The sequence below is a fragment of the Oncorhynchus gorbuscha genome, linkage group LG06 (genome assembly GCF_021184085.1).
Source record: "Oncorhynchus gorbuscha isolate QuinsamMale2020 ecotype Even-year linkage group LG06, OgorEven_v1.0, whole genome shotgun sequence".
NCBI classification, from domain to species: Eukaryota; Metazoa; Chordata; class Actinopteri; order Salmoniformes; family Salmonidae; genus Oncorhynchus; species Oncorhynchus gorbuscha.
The window spans coordinates 57,659,660-57,682,673 of NC_060178.1; the positions used below are offsets into that span (position 1 = coordinate 57,659,660).

Here is a 23,014-nt window from a genome sequence, read left to right on the forward strand (position 1 = left end):
CCTACAGCCCTTCATCCTGTCAATGTCTCTTTCTTTCTCTCTCTTTCTTAGAGTTGCCTCATACTGATGCCAACTGTAAAATGTGCTCATACATCTCCATGCTCCATTACAGTCTATCTATTCATCTGCTTTCCATCAGAATCAAAAGTAGCATAAAGAATGTATAATTGAATTAATCTGTCATTTCAGAGACATTGAATAACTTTTTTTTGGGGGGGGGGGTCTTTTATGCTCAGCATAGTGAAAGTATAAAATGACTGAATGATCGATCACATTAAGTTTCAGTCACTAACTCCATTGTTCGTGATCTAGTGAGTGCCTAACAAAGGGAAAATGAGGCCCCCCAAAAATAACAAGCTATCCAGGTTTGCCTGGAGACCACACTGGATCATCAGTAGAGGACGACTAGATGAACTGAAAGACAGCACAGCCCTCAGGGTTCGAAAGACCTACTGAGAGAGGTGACAGATGTGGTCTGGATCTTATAGAAATCAGATTGAGCCATCTCTTTGAGGCAAGTGGTAGTGGGTTATCGCTTCAGATGTCTGAGTCAGACAGACTGGAGAGCTTCATGCAGGCCCACAGCGGCTGACTCACAGCTCAGAAGCATGATGGAGGAAAATAAAAACAAACCCTCAAAAGTAGGAGAGGTGGTGTGTGGTGTGTTGTGATGGGTACATGACCTGGATGTGTGTGGTTTTTACTCAGCTTAGTTAGTCAACTAAAGGTGAGAACTCACTTCAAATCCTCTGAACAAAGACCTAAACACACACACACGCACGCGCAAACACAGTTTCCCGAGGGATTTTACCTGTGGTGCACGATATAAGTGATGATGGAGGCGAAGAGGCAGAGCAACATGACGGCCGTACAGGCATACACGACCGGGTGCAGAAACTCCCCAGGGTACGGGGGGAAAGACAGCACCTTCTTCAGATCCTAAATGAGAAAGAGAGAGAGAAACATTAATTGTTTAGAAACAATGTACACGACTATGCAATTGTACTCAATGTTTCGGCATAATCTGCATAACAATAAAGTTATTTGAATCGAATTCAGAGAGAGAGAAGAGATGGAGAGAGAACGAGAGACAGTTGGGGGAAGTAATGGAGAGGAGAGAGAGAGAGAGAGAGAGAGAGAGAGAGAGAGAGAGAGAGAGAGAGAGAGAGAGAGAGAGAGAGAGAGAGAGAGAGAGAGAGAGAGACAAATTGAGACAAGTGGCCACAAGAAAAGGGCAACCAGTGAAGAACAAACACCATTGTAAATACAACCCATATTTATGTTTATTTAGTTTCCGTTTTGTACTTTAACTCGCACATCGTTACAACACTGTATATAGACATAATGACATTCAAAATGTCTTTATTCTTTAAGAACTTCTGGGAGTGTAATGTCTACTGTACATTATGATAGTTTATTTCACTTTTGTTAATTATCTACTTCACTTGCTTTGGCAATGTTTAGTTTCCCATGCCATTAAAATACCTTGAATTTAATTGAGAGAGAGAGGGAGAGATAGAGAAAGAGAGAGAGGGAAATACATCAGGGTCAGACAAAACAGACATGGTATCATATTTCACATAACATGTAGACAAACAACGTACAAGAAAACGGTTCACCCTCAATGGATGAAAATACATGAACATTATAGCTGACCGTCTGCAGCTTCATAGTCATTGTATCATTTCAAATCCAAAGCACTGGAGTACAGAGCCAAAACAACAAGCATTGTGTCAACTTATGGAGCTCACTGAATATGGATAGTGTGTAAAGATTTAGTTGGGTATATATGGATTTTTCTAAGCAGGAGGCTACTGGTTTAATCCAGTAAGGCATTTGACGAGTAGTTTTGATTGGTTCAGTGAAGATAGTAAGTTGTGCTGTCAAGTGGTAAATGTTTGAATATGGTGTAAAGGCTCAGGGGCTAAGAGTCAGAGCTAGTCTCAGTTACCATTATAGCCTCAGTGATGAGGATGGTGATGGTGATATGTCCAATAAGACACTTTGACCCTGAGAACTTGCCCTTCTATGTAATCGTAACCCCTCTGGACAGACAAAGGTCCTGTCGTTTACACATTGCCATTACGAAATCGGAGATTTGCAGTTGTACGTGCAACCAGTTCTCTCTCTTTTCCTTTCCCTCTCACACTCTCTCCCCATCTTTCCACATACAGATCCTCACGCTCTCTCTCTCTTTTGCCCTCTTTTTCTCTCTCCCTCTCTTCAGCTTCCTCTCCAGCCCTATTTTCTCTCACTCTCCTTCCCTGCCCTGCCCTGCCTCTGCCTCTCTCGGTTCAGGCTCCATTAAACTGACTGGTGATGTTCTGAGTGGTCGTCTCTCCCTGTCACACTGTTACATATCTGTAAGAGATCTAGATCAGCCTCTGGTCACAGCCCTCCATCCCTCAAATTTCCCCTGCTCTTCTCTCCCCTGACTGGGCCTATTAGTGCTCAGCACACAGGGCAGCAGAGGTCACGGGCCCCTACAGGCCCCTGAACAAGCCTGTGGGTGAGCCCAGGGAAAGGATTCTGCATGGCTGGTCAGGGAAGTTGTGATAGAGAAGGACAACTGTGTAGAATAGACTTACAGCCATGAACACACACAGCCCTGGGAGACAGCCCCGTTCACTACCACGTATCTTCTATCTGTAGATACCTCGGCAGCGGTGCCCATTCAGTTCTACTGATGTGATGATCACAGTGCAGCCAAATCAATGGCGCTAGCTTCCGTGTGTCTTGATGGAAGGGATGTGAAAACATCGCTCCAACCCTCCTATCCCATGCAGTTGATGATCACAGTGCAGTCAAATCAATTCGAGCTATGCCAGCTTTCAGATTTCTTGATGTATATGACGTGGGAAAAATCATGTTTACCCAGCCCTGAAAGAGAAGCAAACCATTCCCAGAGAATGACGCACATACTGTAGTTGTCACGATAATGTGTGTGTTCTCGTTGTAATGTGACAGCACAGTAACGCCTCTGTGTGTGGCCCTGTAAAGGGCAACATATGCTTCCAGATGTGTAGCACAGATGTAGGAGAGATGCAACTCTATGTTGAAACGTTCTCGATGAGCATCTGCGACTTTAGTAATGTGACATTAAGAGTGAGATTCATTCTGATTATCCATCTCCCCAGGAGCGCTACGTATGTTTTGTCCATTCGGAGAACACATTGACTTGATTATTTGCGTGACATCATTTTTTTGGAGGGGACCATTGTTCATCTAGTAATGAGCATTAACGAAATGTTTGGAATTCTGTGAGTTGCTTGTCTTTCGGTTGCCCAGACACAAAATGCACACTAGAAATTAATGGTGTAACAATGTATTATGTCATTTTTATTGTAAATAAGAATATAATATTTCTCTATAAACACTTTAAGTGTAACTGACAGCTTTTTAGCAACATGAAATCTCATTCAAATCTGATCATCAAATAAAATGGTATTTGTCACATGCGCCGAATACAACAAGTGTAGACTTTACTTATTTACAAGCCCTTAACCAACAGTGTAGTTCAAGAAGAAGAAAATACTTACCAAGTAGAATAAAATAAAAAGTAATAATAAAAGTAACACAATAAGAATAACAATAACGAGGGTATATACAGGGGGCACCGGCACCGAGTCAGTGTGCAGGGGTACAGGCTATTTGTGGTAATCTGTACATGTAGGTGGGGGCGAAGTGACTATGCAGGTAACAAACAAGCAGCGAGTGTACAAAAAGAAGGGGGGGGTCAATCTAAATTGTCCGGTGGCGATTTTATGAATTGTTCAGCAGTCTTATGGCTTGGGGGTATGGCTTGGGGGTAGAAAATATTGAGGAGCCTTTTGTTCCTAGACTTGGCACTCCGGTACCACTTGCCGTGCGATAGCAGAGAAAACAGTCTATAACTTGGGTTACTGGAGTATCTGACAATTTTATGGGCTTTCCTCTGACACCCCCACGAAGAATGTCACTTTTTCTTAAAATGTTCTGACAAGCAAGCACATAGAGATAGTAATTTTCACATTTTCATAAATTCTTAGAATGATTGGGAATTATACTGAACAAAAATATACAACATGTAATGTGTTGGTCCCATTTTTAATGAGCTAAAATAAAAGATCCCAGAAATGTTCCATATGCACAAAAAGCTATTTCTCTCAAATTTTGTGCACACATTGAGCATTTCTCCTTTGCCAAGACATCAAAAAGCTGATTAAACAGCATGATAATTACACAGGTGCACCTTGTGCTGGGGACAATAAAAGGCCACTCTAAAATGTGCAGTTTTGTCACACAACACGTTGCCACAGATGTCTCAAGTTTTGAGGGTACGTGCAATTGCCATGCTGACTGCAGGAATATCCAACAGAGCTGTTGCCTGAGAATTTAATGTTAATTTCTCTACTATTTCTCTACTATAAGCAACCTCCAATGTTGTTTTAGAGAATTTTGCATTACGTTCAACCGGCCTCAAAACTGCAGACCATGTGTAACCATGCCAGCCCAGCCCACCCATGGCTGCACCCCTGCCTAGTCATGTGAAATCCATAGATTAGGGCCGAATTAATTCTTTAAAATTATTGCATGTTGCATTTATATTTTTATAGAGCTCAATAGTGAGTAGAGCGCAATAGTGAATTTGCGAACGCGAGAGATATGCTAACTGGATAACAGTCGTTCCCGAGTTCAGTATAGCTTGCTAGCTAGTTAGCAAAGCGATTCACATTTCTTGCTAGCTAACCAAATGACACCTGCATCTCTAGCTGTGTAGCCACCAAAAAAACGTTATGAGGGGAAAATTCAGTATCACCCACACCTGTAATGACATGACATCCTCTAAGCAGCTGGCTAGCTATCTAGCTAACATTAGGCTTAGTGTTTTTAGCTTGCTACATAAATACATATGCTAGCCTTCACAGCCTTAGCTACATTTGTCCATTTTTGTCCAAAATATTGAGTATTGAGCCATATATTTTGGACTGCCAAGGAATCTATTGGAATCTATTGGAGGCTATTTTGTAAATGACATCGCCAAAGTCGAGGATTGGTAGGATGGTCAGTTTTACAAGGGTATGTTTGGCAGCATGAGTGAAGGATGCTTTGTTGTGAAATAGGAAGCCAATTCTAGATTTAACTTTGGATTGGAGATGTTTGATATGGGTCTGGAAGGAGAGTTTAGAGTCTAACCAGACACCTAAGTATTTGTAGTTGTCCACGTATTCTAAGTCAGAGCCGTCCAGAGTAGTGATTTTGGACAGGCGGGTAGGTGCAGGTAGCAATATATACTTAGTTGGACCTGCATTCAGTACTAATTTAAGGTCAATAAAGTTTTTCTGTAATACAATGAAGGAAGACTGTAGTTCAGATAGAGCCTGGTCAACCGTGGGGGCAATAGCATACACAACAGTATCGTCATCTTAATTTACAAGTCGATATTGTTAATGTAAACACTAAAAAGTACTAGACCCAGAATCAACCCCGGAGGGACACCTTTTGTAATATCCAGGAAACCTGATTTAACATCATAAGTAGAAATACATTGAGTTCTATCTTTCAAGTCATTGTTAAACCAGTTACATGCAGACAGTTTAGAAAGGGGAAGATAATTATATACACTACCATTCAAAAGTTTGGTGTCACTTAGAAATGTCCTTGTTTTTTAGTTGAAAAAATAAGTTGCAAAGAAAAAGCCATATCTTAGACTGGCCAATAGAGGCCAAAAAATAAGAATGGCAAAAGAACACAGACACTGGACAGAGGAAGTCTGCCTAGAAGGCCAGCATCCTGGAGTCGCCTCTTCACTGTTGAAGTTGAGACTGGTGTTTTGCGGGTACTATTTAATGAAGCTGCCAGTTGAGAACTTGTGAGGTGTCTCTTACTCAAACTAGACACTCTAATGCACCGGAGCATCCCACTCCTCTTTCTATTCTGGTTAGAGCCAGTTTGAGCTGTTCTGTGAACGGAGTAGTAAACAGCGTTGTACGAGATCTTCAGTTTCTTGGCAATTTCTCGCATGGAATAGCCTTCATTTCTCAGAACAAGAATAGATGTTTCTGGCCATTTTGATCCTGTAATCGACCCACAAATGCTGATGCTCCAGATACTCAACTCATCTAAAAAAGGCCAGTTTTATTGCTTCCTCAATCAGGACAACAGTTTTCAGCTCTGCTAACATAATTGCAAAAGGGTTTTCTAATGATCAATTAGCCGTTTAAAATTCTAAACTTGGATTAGCTAACACAACATGCCATTGGAACACAGGGTTGCTGATAATGGGCCTCTGTACGCCTATGTAGATATTCCATGAAAATAATCAGCCATTTCCAGCTACAATAGTCATTTACAACATTAACCATGTTTACACTGTATTTCTGATCAATTGTATGTTATTATAATGGACAAAAAAAGTTTTTTTCTTTCAAAAACAAGGACATTTCTAAGTGACCCCAATGTTTTGAATGGTAGTTTAGGTCACAAGGGTCACCAAATTTGTAAAGGGGGAGAACATGGGATCTCTTCCAAACCTTGGGGATAGTACCACATATAATCATCAGGTTAAAATATGGGTTAATGATTTAGAAATCAGTGGGTAGAGAGCTGCAGCAAAAATGGATCAAGAACATCACAGAGTAAATAGTTGAAATGCAAACAAAGATTCACTAGAAGTTGACAGGTTAACCATCGAATTAGCTAGAGGCTGGCAGAGAAACGAGCAGTCGATTGACTGACCAGGGTCAACTGTGACCACCCTGAATTTTTCTGAACCGTCTCAGTGCTTCTCCTTCCAATAGGGCTCTTTCCCTTTAATTCCCAATTAAATAGCCAGCATCAGCTGTGCAAAAGTAGGGTTGTGATGGAGACGTGAATGAGGATGTGTTCAACCCTCAGTTCCCGATGCTTCTCTATTCCGTTTGTTTTGTTGCCTTTAAACTTGTGTTTTGTAGCCTAATAGAGTTTACCCAAGATCGGATCCACTCTTTGCGTCTGTGGACTACACCTCTCTGTTCTTCGTGGCCTTTCTCAGTTGGCGGATTGGCTTGTCTGACTACAACATTCCCGGGACCACCCATACGTAGAATGTATGCACACATGACTGTAAGTCGCTTTGGATAAAAGCGTCTGCTAAATGGCATATATTATTATTATTATTACAACCTTTTTGTATACGGTATTTCATTTGTTTTGATGTGATGTATACTGTGATGATTTATGTAGTTAGTTGTAGTTGAGGACTTAGTAAGAGTTGATACGCTTTAAGCTTCTGTGGTTAAATGATTGTTATTGATTGTATGATTAATCCTGGGTTTACGCTACACTTGAATGAACGGACAAACATTGCATGACAAAGGTCCCTTGAGTTCCCTGAACTCCTTTACCGGGCTGGACTCTTTTTAGGCCCGAGGTACAGGACTTTTCTGGATGAACCAGAACTCGTGGTTGTCACAATTATGAGTGAAGAGGTGTGGAGTCAGGCGCAGAAAGCAAAGATGTGGGAAAAACAACACGCTTTAATGTCCCGAAACACAACATGTACAAAGTGAAAACACAAATGAACAGAAATATAACCGGTCAGCGTGTAACCCAAAATACAACAAAATACACTCAACCAACAAAACAGACGAACATCATTACAGAATCACCCACCACGATTCACAGACCGAGCAGCGTGTGAACTGGCAGGAGCTAAAGGAGGACGATATGGACGGCAGAAGCAGGGATTATACGACGTGGGAAGAAATCGACAGGTGGGCAGCCGACCCAGAGCGAGTGCAAGAGCCCGCCTGGGATTCCCTACAGCAATGCGAAGAGGGCTATACACGGATGGAATCGAGAAGGAAAGCATTGCTATACAGAGCGAAAACTGAAGGTAACAGGGGAAAGCGCAGAGAGAGAGTGGCTGAGTCAGGAAACAGACCTGAGCCTACTCTCCCTGTTAATCGTGAAGAGCAGTTGCAATGGGAGAGAATGCATCATTTGGAGATTTGGACATGGGAGGAGGAATTAGACGGTCAAGGACCCTGGGAGCAGCCGGGAGAATATCGCCGTCCCAAGGAGGAAATAGAGACAGCTAAAGCGGAGAGGCGTATGTATGAGGAGGCAGCACGGCGACGCGGTTGGAAACCGGAAAGTCACCCCCAAAAAAATATTGGGGGGGGGCTAAAAGGGAGAATAGTTATGCCAGGTAGGTAGAAACCTGCGCATACTCCCTGTGCTCACCGTTGGGCTAGAGAGACCGGGCAGGCACCGTGTTATGCTATGGAGCGCACGGTGTTTCCAGTGCGGGTGCAGAGCCAGCTGCGACACATACCAGCCCTTCCTATTCGCCGGGCTAGAGTGGGCATCGAGCCAGGTAAGCTTGGGCAGGCTCGGTGCTCTAGAGCTCCAGTGCGCCTGCACGGTCCGGTCTATCCAGAGCCACCTCTACACACCAGTCCTCCGGTAGCAGCTCCCCGCACCAGGCTTCCTGTGCGTGTCCTCGTGCCAGTACCACCAGTTCCAGCACCACGCACCAGGCCTCCAGTGCACCTCGCCTGTTTAGCGCAGCCAGAGCTTTTCTCCTCTCCTGCGCTGCCGGAGTCTCCTGTCTGTCCAGCGCCACCAGTGCTCCCAGTCGGCCCAGCGCGTCCAGTGCGCATCGCCTGTTCAGCACAGCCAGTGCTTTTCTCCCCTCCTTTGCTATCGGAGTCTCCAGCCTGTTTAGCGCAGCCAGAGCCTTTCTCCTCTCCGGCGCTGCCGGAGTCTCCTGTCTGTCCAGCGCCACCAGTGCTACCAGTCGGCCCAGCGCGTCCAGTGCGCCTCGCCTGTTCAGCGCAGCCAGAGCTTTTCTCCTCTCCTGCACTGTTGGAGTCTCCCGCCTGTTCAGCTCAGCCAGAGCCTTTCTCCTCTCCTGTGCTGCCGGAGTCTCCTGTCGGCCCAGCGTCACCAGTCTGCCAGGATCCACCAGAAGTGCCAGTCTGCCAGGATCCGCCAGAAGTGCCAGTCTGCCAAGATCTTCTAGATCGGCCAGACAACCTTAATCATCCAGGTCCACCAGCCAGCCAGGATTTACCGGAGCCTACTACCTGCCTGAGCTTCCTCTCAGTACTGAGCTTCCTCTCAGTACTAGGCTCCCTCTCTGTACTGGGCTCCCTTTCAGTACCGAGCTTCCTCTCAGTACCGAGCTTCCTCTCAGTACCGGGCTTCCCCTCAGTACCGGGCTTCCCCTCAGTACCGGGCTTCCCCTCAGTACCGGGCTGCTTCGGTCCCGGGCTGCCCCTCTGTCCCGGGCTGCCCCTCTGTCCCGGGCTGCCCCGCTGTCCTGAGTTGCCCCTCTATCCTGAGTTGCCCCTCTATCCTGAGTTGCCCCTCTGTCCCGAGTTGCCCCTCTGTCCCGAGTTGCCCCTCTGTCCCGAGTTGCCCCTCTGTCCCGAGCTGCCCCTCTGTCCCGAGCTGCCCCTCTGTCCCGAGCTGCCCCTCAGTTATGTGGGGATCAGGGTGAGGACTATTAGGCCATGGTCGGCGGAGAAGGTGGATTATCCTAGGACGCGAAGGGGAGGAACTAGGACATTTATGGAGTGGGGTCCACGTCCCGAGCCAGAACCGCCACCATGGACAGACGCCCACCCGGACCCTCCCTATGCTCTTGAGGTGCGTCCCGGAGTCCGCACCTTAGGGGGGGGTTCTGTCACGCCTTGGTCATTGTATCTTGTGTTTTTGTTATATGTTTGGGTAGGCCAGGGTGTGACATGGGTTTATATGTTGTTATTTCGTATTGGGTTTGTATTAATTGGGAGTGTGTATTATTAGGGGTGTGTCTAGTTAGGCTTGGCTGCCTGAGGCGATTCCTAATTGGAGTCAGCTGATTCTAGTTGTCTCGGATTGGGAACCGTATTTAGGTAGCTTGAGTGCGCGTTGTATTTCGTGGGTGATTGTACCTGTCTTAGTGTTAGTCACCAGATAGGCTGTATTAGTTTCTCGTTTGTTGTTTTGTATTCTCAGTTATTTCATGTACAGCATTTTCTTCATTAAATGTCATGAGTAACCTACACGCTGCATTTCGGTCTGACTTTCTACAAACTATAATATAATAACAAACAACAGACGAAGATCATTACAGAGGTGTTATATTATTATATGTGTGTGTAATCATTTGTTGGTAATACAACCCACGCAAAAGAATACAGTTGTTTTTGAAGTTCTTTCCAATGTTTTAAGGGTTTATGAAAAGTTTATTTACATCCTGACTTTTACATAAGTCCTTTGTATTGGTGTGGGACTCATTCCCTCCCAAACCAAAAGGAGAAACCAATGTTTTCTCTGGTAGGCACAACCTACCTGGCACCCCTATAAATAATAACCTCAAGTCAAAACAGTTACACAACTACACCACCGTTTCTCTGAAAAGAAATGCCTGCAGAGATCAAAGTATGATTAAAAGCATCACTTATGCCATTTCATCTAAGTTATAACGCCAGAGTCAGATAGAACTTGCTTAGGCAGGGAAGAAGAATTTGTACACTTCAGTGCATTTACTGTTTTCCCAAATGTTGAAGTACCACCAGCAGAGTCAGAGCTTCAAAGGTAGCTTGATTTAGCTTTCTTAATACGTCTGTTTAGCTTTCTTAGTACATCTGTTTCTCAACTGTCTGAAAGATTGACAGTCCACTACAGAGTCAGTTTTCCTTGCTTTGGCCCAGGCCTGATTTCTCCTCCGAATGAGCTCAGATAATTCTGAAGAAAACCAAGGGTTCGATCCATCTTTGACTCTGAATTGTTTAAAAGGGTGTGTTTATCTGCCAGAGGCATACATTTGGAGAGATTTTCAGAGTAGAACATGTCATGTAAAAATGTAATAATACATACTATGGGACAATGATCACTGAGATCATATGCAAATACTCCACTAGACAAATATTTACGGGGGTATTAGTAAGAATAAAATCACTCAAGTAATTCAGTCAACAGGGTTTTTCACATTTATTTTTTATTTCACCTTTATTTAACCAGGTAGGCTAGAACAAGTTCTCATTTACAACTGCGACCTGGCCAAGATAAAGCAAAGCAGTGCGACACAAACAACACCGAGTTACACATGGAATAAACAAACATACAGTCAATAACACAATAGATAAAAGGCCAATATACAGTGTGTGCAAATGAGGTAAGATAAGGGAGGTAAGGCAATAAATAGGTCATAGTGGCAAAATAATGACAATTTAGCAATTAAACACTGGAGTGATAGATATGCAGAAGATGAATGTGCAAGTAGAGATACTAAGGGTGCAAAGAAGCAACAACAACAAAAATAACAGTGTGGGGATGAGGTAGTTGAGTTGTATGGGCTATGTACAGATGGGCTATGTACAGGTGCAGTGATCTGTGAACTGCTCTGACATCTGGTGCTCAAAGTTAGTGAAGGAGATATGGGTTTCCAGTTTCAGTGTTTTTTGAAATTCGTTCCAGTCATTGGCAGCAGAGAACTGGAAGTAAAGGCGGCCAAAGTAGGAATTGGCTTTGGGGGTGACCAGTGAAATATACCTGCTGGAGCGCGTGCTACAGGTAGGTGCTGCTATGGTGACCAGTGAGCTGAGATAAGGTGGGGCTTTACCTAGCAAAGACTTACAGATGACCTGGAGCCAGTGGGTTTGGTGACGAATATGAAGCGAGGGGCAGCCGACGAGAGAGCATACAGGTCGCAGTGGTGGGTAGTATATGGGGCTTTGGTGACAAAATGGATGGCCCTGTGATAGTCTGCAACCAATTTGCTGTGTAGAGTGTTGGAGGCTATTTTGTAAATGACATCGCCGAAGTCAAGGATCGGCAGGATAGTCAGTTTTACGAGGGTATGTTTGGCAGCATGAGTGAAGGATGCTTTGTTGCGAAATAGGAAGCCAATTCTAGATTTAATTTTGGATTGGATGTGAGTCTGGAAGAAGAGTTTACAGTTTAACCAGACACCTAGGTATTTGTAGTTGTTCAAATATTCTAAGTCAGAACCGTCCAGAGTATTGATGCTGGATGGGCGGTAGACGCGGGCAGCGATCGGTTGAAGAGCATGCATTTAGTTTTACTTGCGTTTAAGTGCAGTTAGAGGCCACGGAAGGAGAGTTGTATGGCATTGAAGCTCGTCTGGAGGTTTGTTAACACAGTGTCTAAAGGGCCAGCAGTATACAGAATGGTGTCATCTGCGTAGAGGTGGATCAGAGAATCACCAGCAGCAAGAGCAACATCATTGATGTATACAGAGAAAAGATTCGACGCGAGAATTGAACTCCGTGGCACATCCATAGAGACTGCCAGAGGCCCGGACAACAGGCCCTCCGATTTGACACATTGAACTCTTTCTGAGAAGTAGTTGGTGAACCAGGCGAGGCAGTCGTTATCCGTGTGGGTTTTGAGATCAGTTGAGTCCCATTAAAATCAAAAGGTGTTGAACACTCATATATAGCATCAATAGCATCTGCCATGGCAGTAAATCCCAGCAACAAATATATGTGTATTCTGGTTTATGGACATCTTCAACCAGGAGCTTAAAACTCTTGGGAACAGAAATATTGAAAGATTGGGATTCCATGAAATTCAATTTGACATATATTGGCACCCCTTTCCGTAATCTGTCACATCTAAATATGTAATAATAATTTACTCTGATGTCTTTATCAGAGACAGAACCACGTGTCCGGGAGAACCAGAATGTCAGAACACAAGTCCTGTACCCAAAAGTAAATTGTGTCCATTTTTTAAATCATACTTTGCACATTTAGGTGCATTAGTCCAAGCCCCCTACGAGATGTAAAGTCAGAGGGGTTATTAAGCTCATTCCCATAACAGCGAACAGGCATAGGGTCATCTGCAGCTATTTGTTGAGTGAGATGAGACTTTGACAAGGTCCCTTGCCAACCACGTGAGAGTAGAGCAGACTGAGCATTTGACACACCTCCCCCAAGTCACTGGATGCAGGGGTGAGAACTGGGAGAGCAGTCTTGGCAGAGCTCAGTCCACCCTGGTGAAGTTCCTTCCAAAGGAGTGGAGCTGCTGTAAGGGACCAGGGTGGTTGCCAATGCTCCTTTCTTCGTGTGCACAGGAGGTTTTGTTGTGGCTCCTGTAGCAGGGTTAGGGCTGCCATGGAGAGTAGGAGCGTTGCAGGCCTGTCCTGGGGATGGGAGTGGGGAGGGTAATCAAAACAAGCCTTGGAGGGAGGTTGTGGGGGGGGGGAATTGAGAAGAGTGGTGTGGAGGGCAATGTGGCTGGGGAAGCTCCAAACTCTCTGCATATATAGGCAGATGTTTTGTGTTTGTTTTGCCGGACCCTACGGAAGTGGTCGAGCTGGGTTGAGTTGAGATGGGCCTGGTCTGGTAGAGCTGTGATGGGCCGGGTCTGGTCGAGCTGTGCTATTATGAGGCGGGCCGGGTTGAGCTGTACTGAAGTGGGCCGGGTCTGGTAGCATGGGAGGGAGGGTTTAGGGGGAATTGAAGAGGGCGGTATGGAGGGCAGTGTGGCAGGCGATGCCCCAAACTCTGTGTGGGGCCTCTTTAACGTACGGCGTACGGCTTGGGCATAGCACAGTGTATCTGCATGAAGTTCCTGGGAGAGAAGTGGTGGAGCAGTACTAAGATGGGCCGGGTCCGGTAGCATGGGAGGAAGGGTTTAGGGGGAATTGAAGAGGGTGGGGGGGGGCAGTGTTCCTGGCTGTTCTCCAGTCTCTGTGAAGGGACAACAGATGCAGGTCTAAAGGAGAGTCTGATTTGTGGGTTCCGATTCAGCTGTTGGCTTGGTCCTGGGTTTTTGCGGTAATATTTGTAGAGTGGATGGTGGTGGCTGACAAATTCCTGCCTTCTGCAGGTCCTGCATCTGGCTGGTGTTGACTGTGCCGGACAGTTCCTCTCTAAGTCTGCAAACGTAAACATTTTTCATTGCACACTGCAGCTCCCAGATCTCATCCCTATGCTGATGCACCAGGCTGATCCTTTCCTCTGTAAGACGCTGTGGTACTGCAGGTGTCACGTGTGAGAGAGGCATGCTCAGGGCTGTGTCTGCTGCAGGCGAAGGAGGGAGAGGGATGCTGGGGACTACATACTGGGGCACAGAGGGAGTGGAGGCTGTTGTAGGTAGTGGACAGCAATGATAGGTTTGATTTGGTCGAGGTAGCGAACAAATTGATCCAGACTGGCCTCTGAACCTTGAACCATCACTGTGCAGTTATTAAAAATATTAATGCTATATTTGCGGGTTTGCCTCATTATTTTGTTTTCTGACATTTGAAGGTCATTGTTGGTCTTGTGGAGAGCTGTGTGCCAAGCATTAAGATCATCCGTGTAGAACAGAAGGTCTCCTTTAATTTCCTTGTTCGCTTTTAGGATGAAGTCTGCCCTCGAGTCTCTGGGGATTCTCTTAGTAACATTTTCAGGACGAGGAAAATTATTTTCTTGCACATGATTTTATTATGTGACTTGTTAAATCAAATGTTTCCTCCTGAACTTATTTAGGCTTGCCAAAACAAAGGAGTTGAATACTTATTGACTCATGACATTTCAGCTTTTCAGTTTATATATATATATGGCAAGGGACCTTCGCAAAGTCTCATCTCACTCAACAAATAGCTGCAGATGACCCCATATACATATAAGTGCCCATGTCACTTGTTATGCCCTGCTGCCCTTGCCTAGAGGACCACAATGGAAACAAGTCTTTGACTTTGTGTTCAGATCCTCAACATGTTTGGTATATGTATCTGTTCCCGGGGGGTGTACAATTTGAATGTATTTTAAATGGTCAAGCAAATTAAAATCAAGGGAGATGAAAAAGAGAGAATAGAGCATGGTTTGGAGGAAGATAGGAGAGGAAAAAGGTGTCCTGGGTTGGGGGGGTTAAAGAGGGGGAATATGGAGGAGTGGGGTTGGACGGAGACGTCACTTTCACCAGACCGAAGCTACCGGAGGAAAAAATGGCGAAGCAAGCTGCAGGGTGTCTGACTGCCTGCCCTGAACAAATAGTTTGTAGTGTTGCCAGTCCCAGTGTTTATACTCCAGGGAGAGACAGACAGACACAAACCCTGCCTCTAATACTGAGTACAGAGAAATAAAGACTGCTGGGTGATTGATGCCAAATACTGACAGACTGTGTCTGGCATCAACATGATCTTCCAACCAATTGCTCCCATTGCATATTCTCTCAATTGCAAAACATCCTTTCATCATTATCATCGCTGGTGTTGTCTCTAGTAGCACAACATATATCATGCAATATCCAATCATCATACTTTGCCTGTAGGGACATTAAAACAAGCCCGTATATCCCATTTGTTTATATAGCAGTGATAATGAGTGATTATCGCAATAATTTTTAGCACCAGGCTCTGAACAATTCCCATTCCTCTCATATTCTTCCCAACCCAGCCCTACTCAGACGAGGACAGCAGCCAGCCAGCCTCCAATATGATACCTCCATCCAGACCACTCACAGTCATTATCATTATTACAATCTTATTACATCACAGTGAGCACTGCCTGTGTGGACTTTATTACTGCGTTTAGCGGTGCCATGACAGCACAATTCATTACAGACTGAGCCGCAATATTACTGTGCCCAAGCCGGCTGAGCCTATTCTGGATTAGCTGCCATGCTCCGTCTAAACACGCCCCGTTGTCCCTCTCCCCTCTGCAGCCAAACAGCCTCTTTATCCCGTGCCTGTGTTGTTGCTACACGTTTAATCCACGCGGCCCGCGTTCTCCCCCAACATCCTCAAAATCAGATTACTAGTGTCAATTAAACCTGGCCCAATCCAATCCATGATCTCATAAAATCCCAGTTACATTGAGAGATTACGAGTCGGTTGGGTCTGGGAGGTGCTGTGCTATGATGTTGCTGGAATCACTCACCTCTGTATGCCAATATTTATTTTCATAAAGATTTAGGGATTATGGTCAAATTGTCTAATTGTAGCGCATGCGCTCAATAGCGCTTCCTTGCTCTCTTTCCCTCACATGCATACGACAGAGATACAGAGGCTCTCACACACACACACTAAAATCCCTTGGTGGACTGCCTGAGGGCTCCTGACTCCATCCAGCACCATGCTTTATCATACTTGGGCTGCCGTGCTGGAACCGAACTAGAGAGTGTACAAATCAAACCCATCTACAGCCACCCAATAACACTCAGGGGAGCAGGCTAGTCAAACTCCCTAGACATGCAACATTCATTAAACCCTGTAGGTCTAAGACCTTAGATTGCAATATCTACTAAGCTAACATATGGAATTGTTTAAAGATGGTCATAAAATTGGTAATTGATCTATTTGATATAGAATTTTAGGACCCCTGTGTAAAAAGGTGTAAAAAATAAATATATATACATTTAAAAAATGATGCAACTGCTATTACCCATAGAAACACATTGAATAACACATTTGTTAACACAAAAACTGAATCATAAGGAATAAGGTTTTGAAGTGTCTGTATCTGAGAGATATAAGAAATATTTTGACCCATGTTTGGTCACATTATTTGTGGTACATTTGACCCCCTATGCACATTTTTACAGTCCGGTCCTTGTCCGGATCCTCTCATGTGTAGAAAAAAGGGAAACTATATCGGCCTGAAAGAGGATTTTGAGCTGCAGCCATTACAATAAACGGTGAGTCTCAAGCATAAACACACAGGAAGCTATTAAATATGTGACCCATTCGGGAAACTAGGCGTATGTCGCAAGTCACGACTTCACAGGAGAGCCTTTTGAACGTACATTTGTTTTTTATTCAACAAGCTTTTTTGGGGCAGAAATGCCTTCTCGAACATGTGAACTTTCATGTACCTTAATATCAAACGTGTATGTAATCTGTAAATACGAATACAATTATTCAATTAAGAGCCAAGTTGGTTAAGCAGTGAAAGACAGCAACCTTCCCGCTAGCCATGATTGGATGAGATAATGAGTGGCCTGGACATTTTATTTTTATTTAACCTTTATTTAACCAGGTAGGCTAGTTGAGAACAAGTTCTCATTTGCAACTGCGACCTGGCCAAGATAAAGCATAGCAATTCGACATGCCGAGAGATGAGTTTGGATTGACTGTGACTGGAACGAATTGCAAAAATTGCTGAAGTTGGAGACTTTTATCTCCCTCACCAACTTCAAACATCTGCTATCTGAGCAGCTAACCGATCGCTGCAGCTGTACATAGTCTATCGGTAAATAGCCCACCCAATTTTACCTACCTCATCCCCATACTGTTTATATTAATTTACTTTTCTGCTCTTTTGCACACCAATATCTCTACCTGTCTCTACCTGTACATGACCATCGGACCGAGGCTCTGCATCTGTCCTCGTGCTCCTAGACCTTAGTGCTGCTTTTGATACCATCGATCACCACATTCTTTTGGAGAGATTGGAAACCCAAATTGGTCTACACGGACATGTTCTGGCCTGGTTTAGGTCTTATCTGTCGGAAAGATATCAGTTTGTCTCTGTGAATGGTTTGTCCTCTGACAAATCAACTGTACATTTCGGTGTTCCTCAAGGTTCTGTTTTAGGACCACTATTGTTTTCACTATATATTTTACCTCTTGGGGATGTTATTCGAAAACATAATGTAAACTTTCACTGCTATGTGGATGACACACAGCTGTACATTTCAATGAAACATGGTGAAGCACCAAAATTGCCCTCGCTAGAAGCATGTGTTTCAGACATAAGGAAGTGGATGGCTGCAAACTTTCTACTATTAAACTCGGACAAAACAGAGATGCTTGTTCTAGGTCCCAAGAAACAAAGAGATCTTCTGTTGAATCTGACAATTAATCTTAATGGTTGTACAGTCGTCTCAAATAAAACTGTGAAGGACCTCGGCGTTACTCTGGACCCTGATCTCTCTTTTGAAGAACATATCAAGACCATTTCGAGGACAGCTTTTTTCCATCTACGTAACATTGCAAAAATCAGAAACTTTCTGTCCAAAAATGATGCAGAAAAATTAATCCATGCTTTTGTCACTTCTAGGTTAGACTACTGCAATGCTCTATTTTCCGGCTACCCGGATAAAGCACTAAATAAACTTCAGTTAGTGCTAAATACGGCTGCTAGAATCCTGACTAGAACCAAAAAATTTGATCATATTACTCCAGTGCTAGCCTCTCTACACTGGCTTCCTGTCAAAGCAAGGGCTGATTTCAAGGTTTTACTGCTAACCTACAAAGCATTACATGGGCTTGCTCCTACCTACCTATCTCTGATTTGGTCCTGCCGTACATACCTATACGTACGCTACGGTCACAAGACGCAGGCCTCCTAATTGTCCCTAGAATTTCTAAGCAAACAGCTGGAGGCAGGGCTTTCTCCTATAGAGCTCCATTTTTATGGAACGGTCTGCCTACCCATGTCAGAGACGCAAACTCGGTCTCAACCTTTAAGTCTTTACTGAAGACTCATCTCTTCAGTGGGTCATATGATTGAGTGTAGTCTGGCCCAGGAGTGGGAAGGTGAACGGAAAGGCTCTGGAGCAACGAACCGCCCTTGCTGTCTCTGCCTGGCCGGTTCCCCTTTTTCCACTGGGATTCTCTGCCTCTAACCCTGTTACGGGGCTGAGTCACTGGCTTGCTGGGGCTCTCTCGTGCCGTCCCTGGGGGGGATGCGTCACCTGGGTGGGTTGATTCACTGTTGTGGTCGGCCTGTCTGGGTTCCCCCCACCCCTTGGGTTGTACCGTGTCGGAGATCTTTGTGGGCTATACTCGGCCTTGTCTCAGGATGGTAAGTTGGTGGTTGAAGATTTCCCTCTAGTGGTGTGGGGGCTGTGCTTTGGCAAAGTGGGTGGGGTTATATCCTTCCTGTTTGGCCCTGTCCGGGGTGTCCTCGGATGGGGCCACAGTGTCTCCTGACCCCTCCTGTCTCAGCCTCCAGTATTTATGCTGCAGTAGTTTATGTGTCGGGGGCTAGGGTCAGTTTGTTTATCTGGAACTTCTCCTGTCCTATTCGGTGTCCTGTGTAAATCTAAGTGTGCGTTCTCTAATTCTCTCCTTCTCTCTTTCTTTCTCTCTCTCGGAGGACCTGAGCCCTAGAACCATGCCCCAGGACTACCTGACATGATGACTCCTTGCTGTCCCCAGTCCACCTGGCCATGCTGCTGCTCCAGTTTCAACTGGCCTGGGCCCTAGGACCATGTCCCAGGACTACCTGACATGAGGACTCCTTGCTGTCCCCAGTCCACCTGGCCATGCTCCTGCTCCAGTTTCAACTGTTCTGCCTTACTATTATTCAACCATGCTGGTCATTTATGAACATTTGAACATCTTGGCCACGTTCTGTTATAATCTCCACCTGGCACAGCCAGAAGAGGACTGGCCACCCCACATATGCTCTCTCTAATTCTCTCTTTCTTTCTCTCTCTCGGAGGACCTGAGCCCTAGGACCGTGCCCCAGGACTACCTGACATGATGGCTCCTTGCTGTCCCCAGTCCATCTGACTGTGCTGCTGCTCCAGTTTCAACTGTTCTGCCTTATTATTATTTGACCATGCTGGTCATTTATGAACATTTGAACATCTTGGTCATGTTCTGTTATAATCTCTACCCGGCACAGCCAGAAGAGGACTGGCCACCCCACATAGCCCGGTTCCTCTCTAGGTTTCTTCCTAGGTTTTGGCCTTTCTAGGGAGTTTTTCCTAGCCACCGTGCTTTTACACCTGCATTGTTTGCTGTTTGGGGTTTTAGGCTGGGTTTCTGTACAGCACTTTGAGATATCAGCTGATGTACGAAGGGCTATATAAATAAATTTGATTTGATTTGATTTGATCTGATCATTTATCAATCCAGTGTTAATCTGCAAAATTGTAATTATTCGCCTACTTCCTCATGCCTTTTGCACACAATGTATATAGACTCTCTTTTTTTCTACTGTGTTATTGACTTGTTAATTGTTTACTCCATGTGCAACTCTGTGTTGTCTGTTCACACTGCTATGCTTTATCTTGGCCAGGTCGCAGTTGCAAATGAGAACTTGTTCTCAACTAGCCTACCTGGTTAAATAAAGGTGAAATAAAAAATTAAATTAAATTGTTCTACGGTGTTGCAACTTGTGTCTATAAAATGAGCTGCTCGTAATGCCTACACAGTTCTTGTGAAAATATCTAACTTTAGCCATGGAGAACTGCAAATATGTAGCTACTTGCTACGTGTGGACCTGAATTGTGATAACTGCAGTGGCCAAAACAAGAACAAGTTTGTGCTCTGGTATACATACACAAGCTCCACCACAATCTGGACCTTCACTTTCTAATCACAAGTTTGCCACCGACCGGTGCTTCGGCCTCATTTAAGCAGCGCTTCAGAAAGACCAGAGTGAACACTTTTGTCTGAGATTTCAGGTGTTGTGAAGGACAGCACTGTGACGGGTCAACATCACACAGCTGGTTGGACTGGAGGATGGTACGGTGCTGGTGGAAAGCTATGGCTGGCAACTACACCTGACTCTACTTCAGGCCGCTGCCACAGATCAAGCAGTACCAGCACTTCAGATAGCTAATTTTCACTGTATGAGGTTATTCTTATCTAAACTTTCGGAGGTGTATTGATGTTGTGCAGGGTTGTAAATGTCAGATTTTTTCTCTTCTCCGTTTTACAGCTTCAATGCTCTTGAGCCTTGTGTTGTCGCCAAGGCATTATCGGACTGTCGGGACCAGGTTTCAGCTGCTGCGCATCCGTCCTCCCATAGATGGTCTGCCTGTGAAAGCACCACCTGGACTGGACATAGCTGGACAAACTATATTTGACAAGCTCAGGGAGTTTTGCGACAGAGGGTATGGATGTCACATGTCCTGCACCAAAGTCAAGGGCAGGACAGAAACAGGCTCTCCGAATATAGATTCCCTTGTTCATGCGGGGTGTGGACGGACCAGTCATCAGCACTATCTGCAGTGCCTCTATTCACATGACTCCCTCCTAACACATGTTGCTGCTACTATTTCAACAACAACAAAAAGTCTCCTGCTGTTCAGCCACTTTACCCCTAATTGTATGCATAGAACTACCTCGTCTATCACTGATATCGTTACACAATATCAGTATGTTATTTATATTGACACTGCCTATTTCTGATATTGCTACTATGCAAGTAACCATCTGGCTGTACTGTTTACAACTTCTGTAGAGACCATCCACTTCGGGAAATATTGAGATGTGTGTGTGGTCGTAACATGATTTTGTGACATACAGATATTTGTGGTGGACACTTGATATGATCACATGATTTTGTTGCGGTACAGTGGGGCAAAAAAGTATTTAGTCAGTCACCAATTGTGCAAGTTCTCCCACTTAAAAAGATGAGAGGCCTGTAATTTTCATCATAGGTACACTTCAACTATGACAGACAAAATGAGAGAAAAAAATCCAGAGAATCACATTGTAGGATTTTTAATGAATTTATTTGCAAATTATGGTGTAAAATAACAAAAGTTGATCTCAATACTTTGTTGTATACCCTTTGTTGGCAATGACAGAGGTCAAACGTTTTCTGTAAGTCTTCACAAGGTTTTCACACACTGTTGCTGGTATTTTGGCCCTTTTCTCCATGCAGATCTCCTCTAGAGCAGTGATGTTTTGGGGCTGTTGCTGGGCAACACGGACTTTCAACTCCCTCCAAAGATTTTCTATGGGGTTGAGATCTGGAGACTGGCTAGGCCACTCCAGGACCTTGAAATGCTTCTTACGAAGCCACTCCTTCGTTGCCCGGGCGGTGTGTTTGGGATCATTGTCATGCTGAAAGACCCAGCCACGTTTCATCTTCAATGCCCTTGCTGTTGGAAGGTTTTCACTCAAAATCTCACGATACATGGCTCCATTCATTCTTTCCTTTACACGGATCCGTCGTCCTGGTCCCTTTGCAGAAAAACAGCCCCAAAGCATGATGTTTCCACCCCCATGCTTCACAGTAGGTATGGTGTTCTTTGGATGCAACTCAGCATTCTTTGTCCTCCAAACACGACGAGTTGAGTTTTTACCAAAAAGTAATATTTCGGTTTCATCTGACCATATGACATTCTCCCAATCTTCTTCTGGATCATCCAAATACTCTCTAGCAAACTTCAGACAGGCCTGGACATGTACTGGCTTAAGCAGGGGGACACGTCTGGCACTGCAGGATTTGGGTCCCTGGCGGTGTAGTGTGTTACTGATGGTAGGCTTTGTTACTTTGGTCCCAGCTCTCTGCAGGTCATTCACTAGGTCCCCCCGTGTGGTTCTGGGATTTTTGCTCACCGTTGTCATCATTTTGACCCCACGGGGTGAGATTTTGCGTGGAGCCCCAGATCGAGGGAGATTATCAGTGGTCTTGTATGTCTTCCATTTCCTAATAATTGCTCCCACAGTTGATTTCTTCAAACCAAGCTGCTTACCTATTGCAGATTCAGTCTTCCCAGCCTGGTGCAGATCTACAATTTTGTTTCTGGTGTCCTTTGACAGCTCTTTGGTCTTGGCCATAGTGGAGTTTGGAGTGTGACTGTTTGAGGTTGTGGACAAGTGTCTTTTATACTGATAACAAGTTCAAACAGGTGCCATTAATACAGGTAACGAGTGGAGGACAGAGGAGCCTCTTAAAGAAGTTACAGGTCTGTCAGAGCCAGAAATCTTGCTTTTTTGTAGGTGACCAAATACTTATTTTCCACCATAATTTGCAAATAAATTCATTAAAATCCTACAATGTGATTTTCTGGATTTATTTTTCTCATTTTGTCTGTCATAGTTGAAGTGTACCTATGATGAAAATTACAGGCCTCATCTTTTTAAGTTGGAGAACTTGCACAATTGGTGGCTGACTAAATAATTTTTTGCCCCACTGTACCGCAGCAAAATCATGTGATCATATCAAGTCTCCACCACAAATATCTTTATGTACTGTACATGTGCACCTCACTCGGGTTTCAACTCCAGTTGATTGACCTTAACTTAGTATTCCATACATGTGATAAGTGCATGTGTAACAGTATATAAAGTATGCTAATGTACTGGTGTGAAGGCATTTGGGCAGCGGTGTAAAAATACTTGAAATTACTCAAATCG

The 23,014-nt window shown here is 44.6% G+C and overlaps 1 protein-coding gene across 2 annotated transcripts in view; it reads right to left on the reverse strand.

Moving 5' to 3' along the window:
- LOC124038145 (adhesion G protein-coupled receptor A3-like) overlaps window positions 1–23,014 on the reverse strand; it is a 304,056-nt gene that overhangs the window by 56,063 nt on the left and 224,979 nt on the right. For both annotated transcript variants that reach the window (XM_046353649.1, XM_046353648.1), the window contains exon 15: window positions 812–939. In XM_046353649.1, the coding sequence (XP_046209605.1) occupies window positions 812–939 (128 nt within the window). The remainder of the gene's footprint in view (window positions 1–811; window positions 940–23,014) is intronic.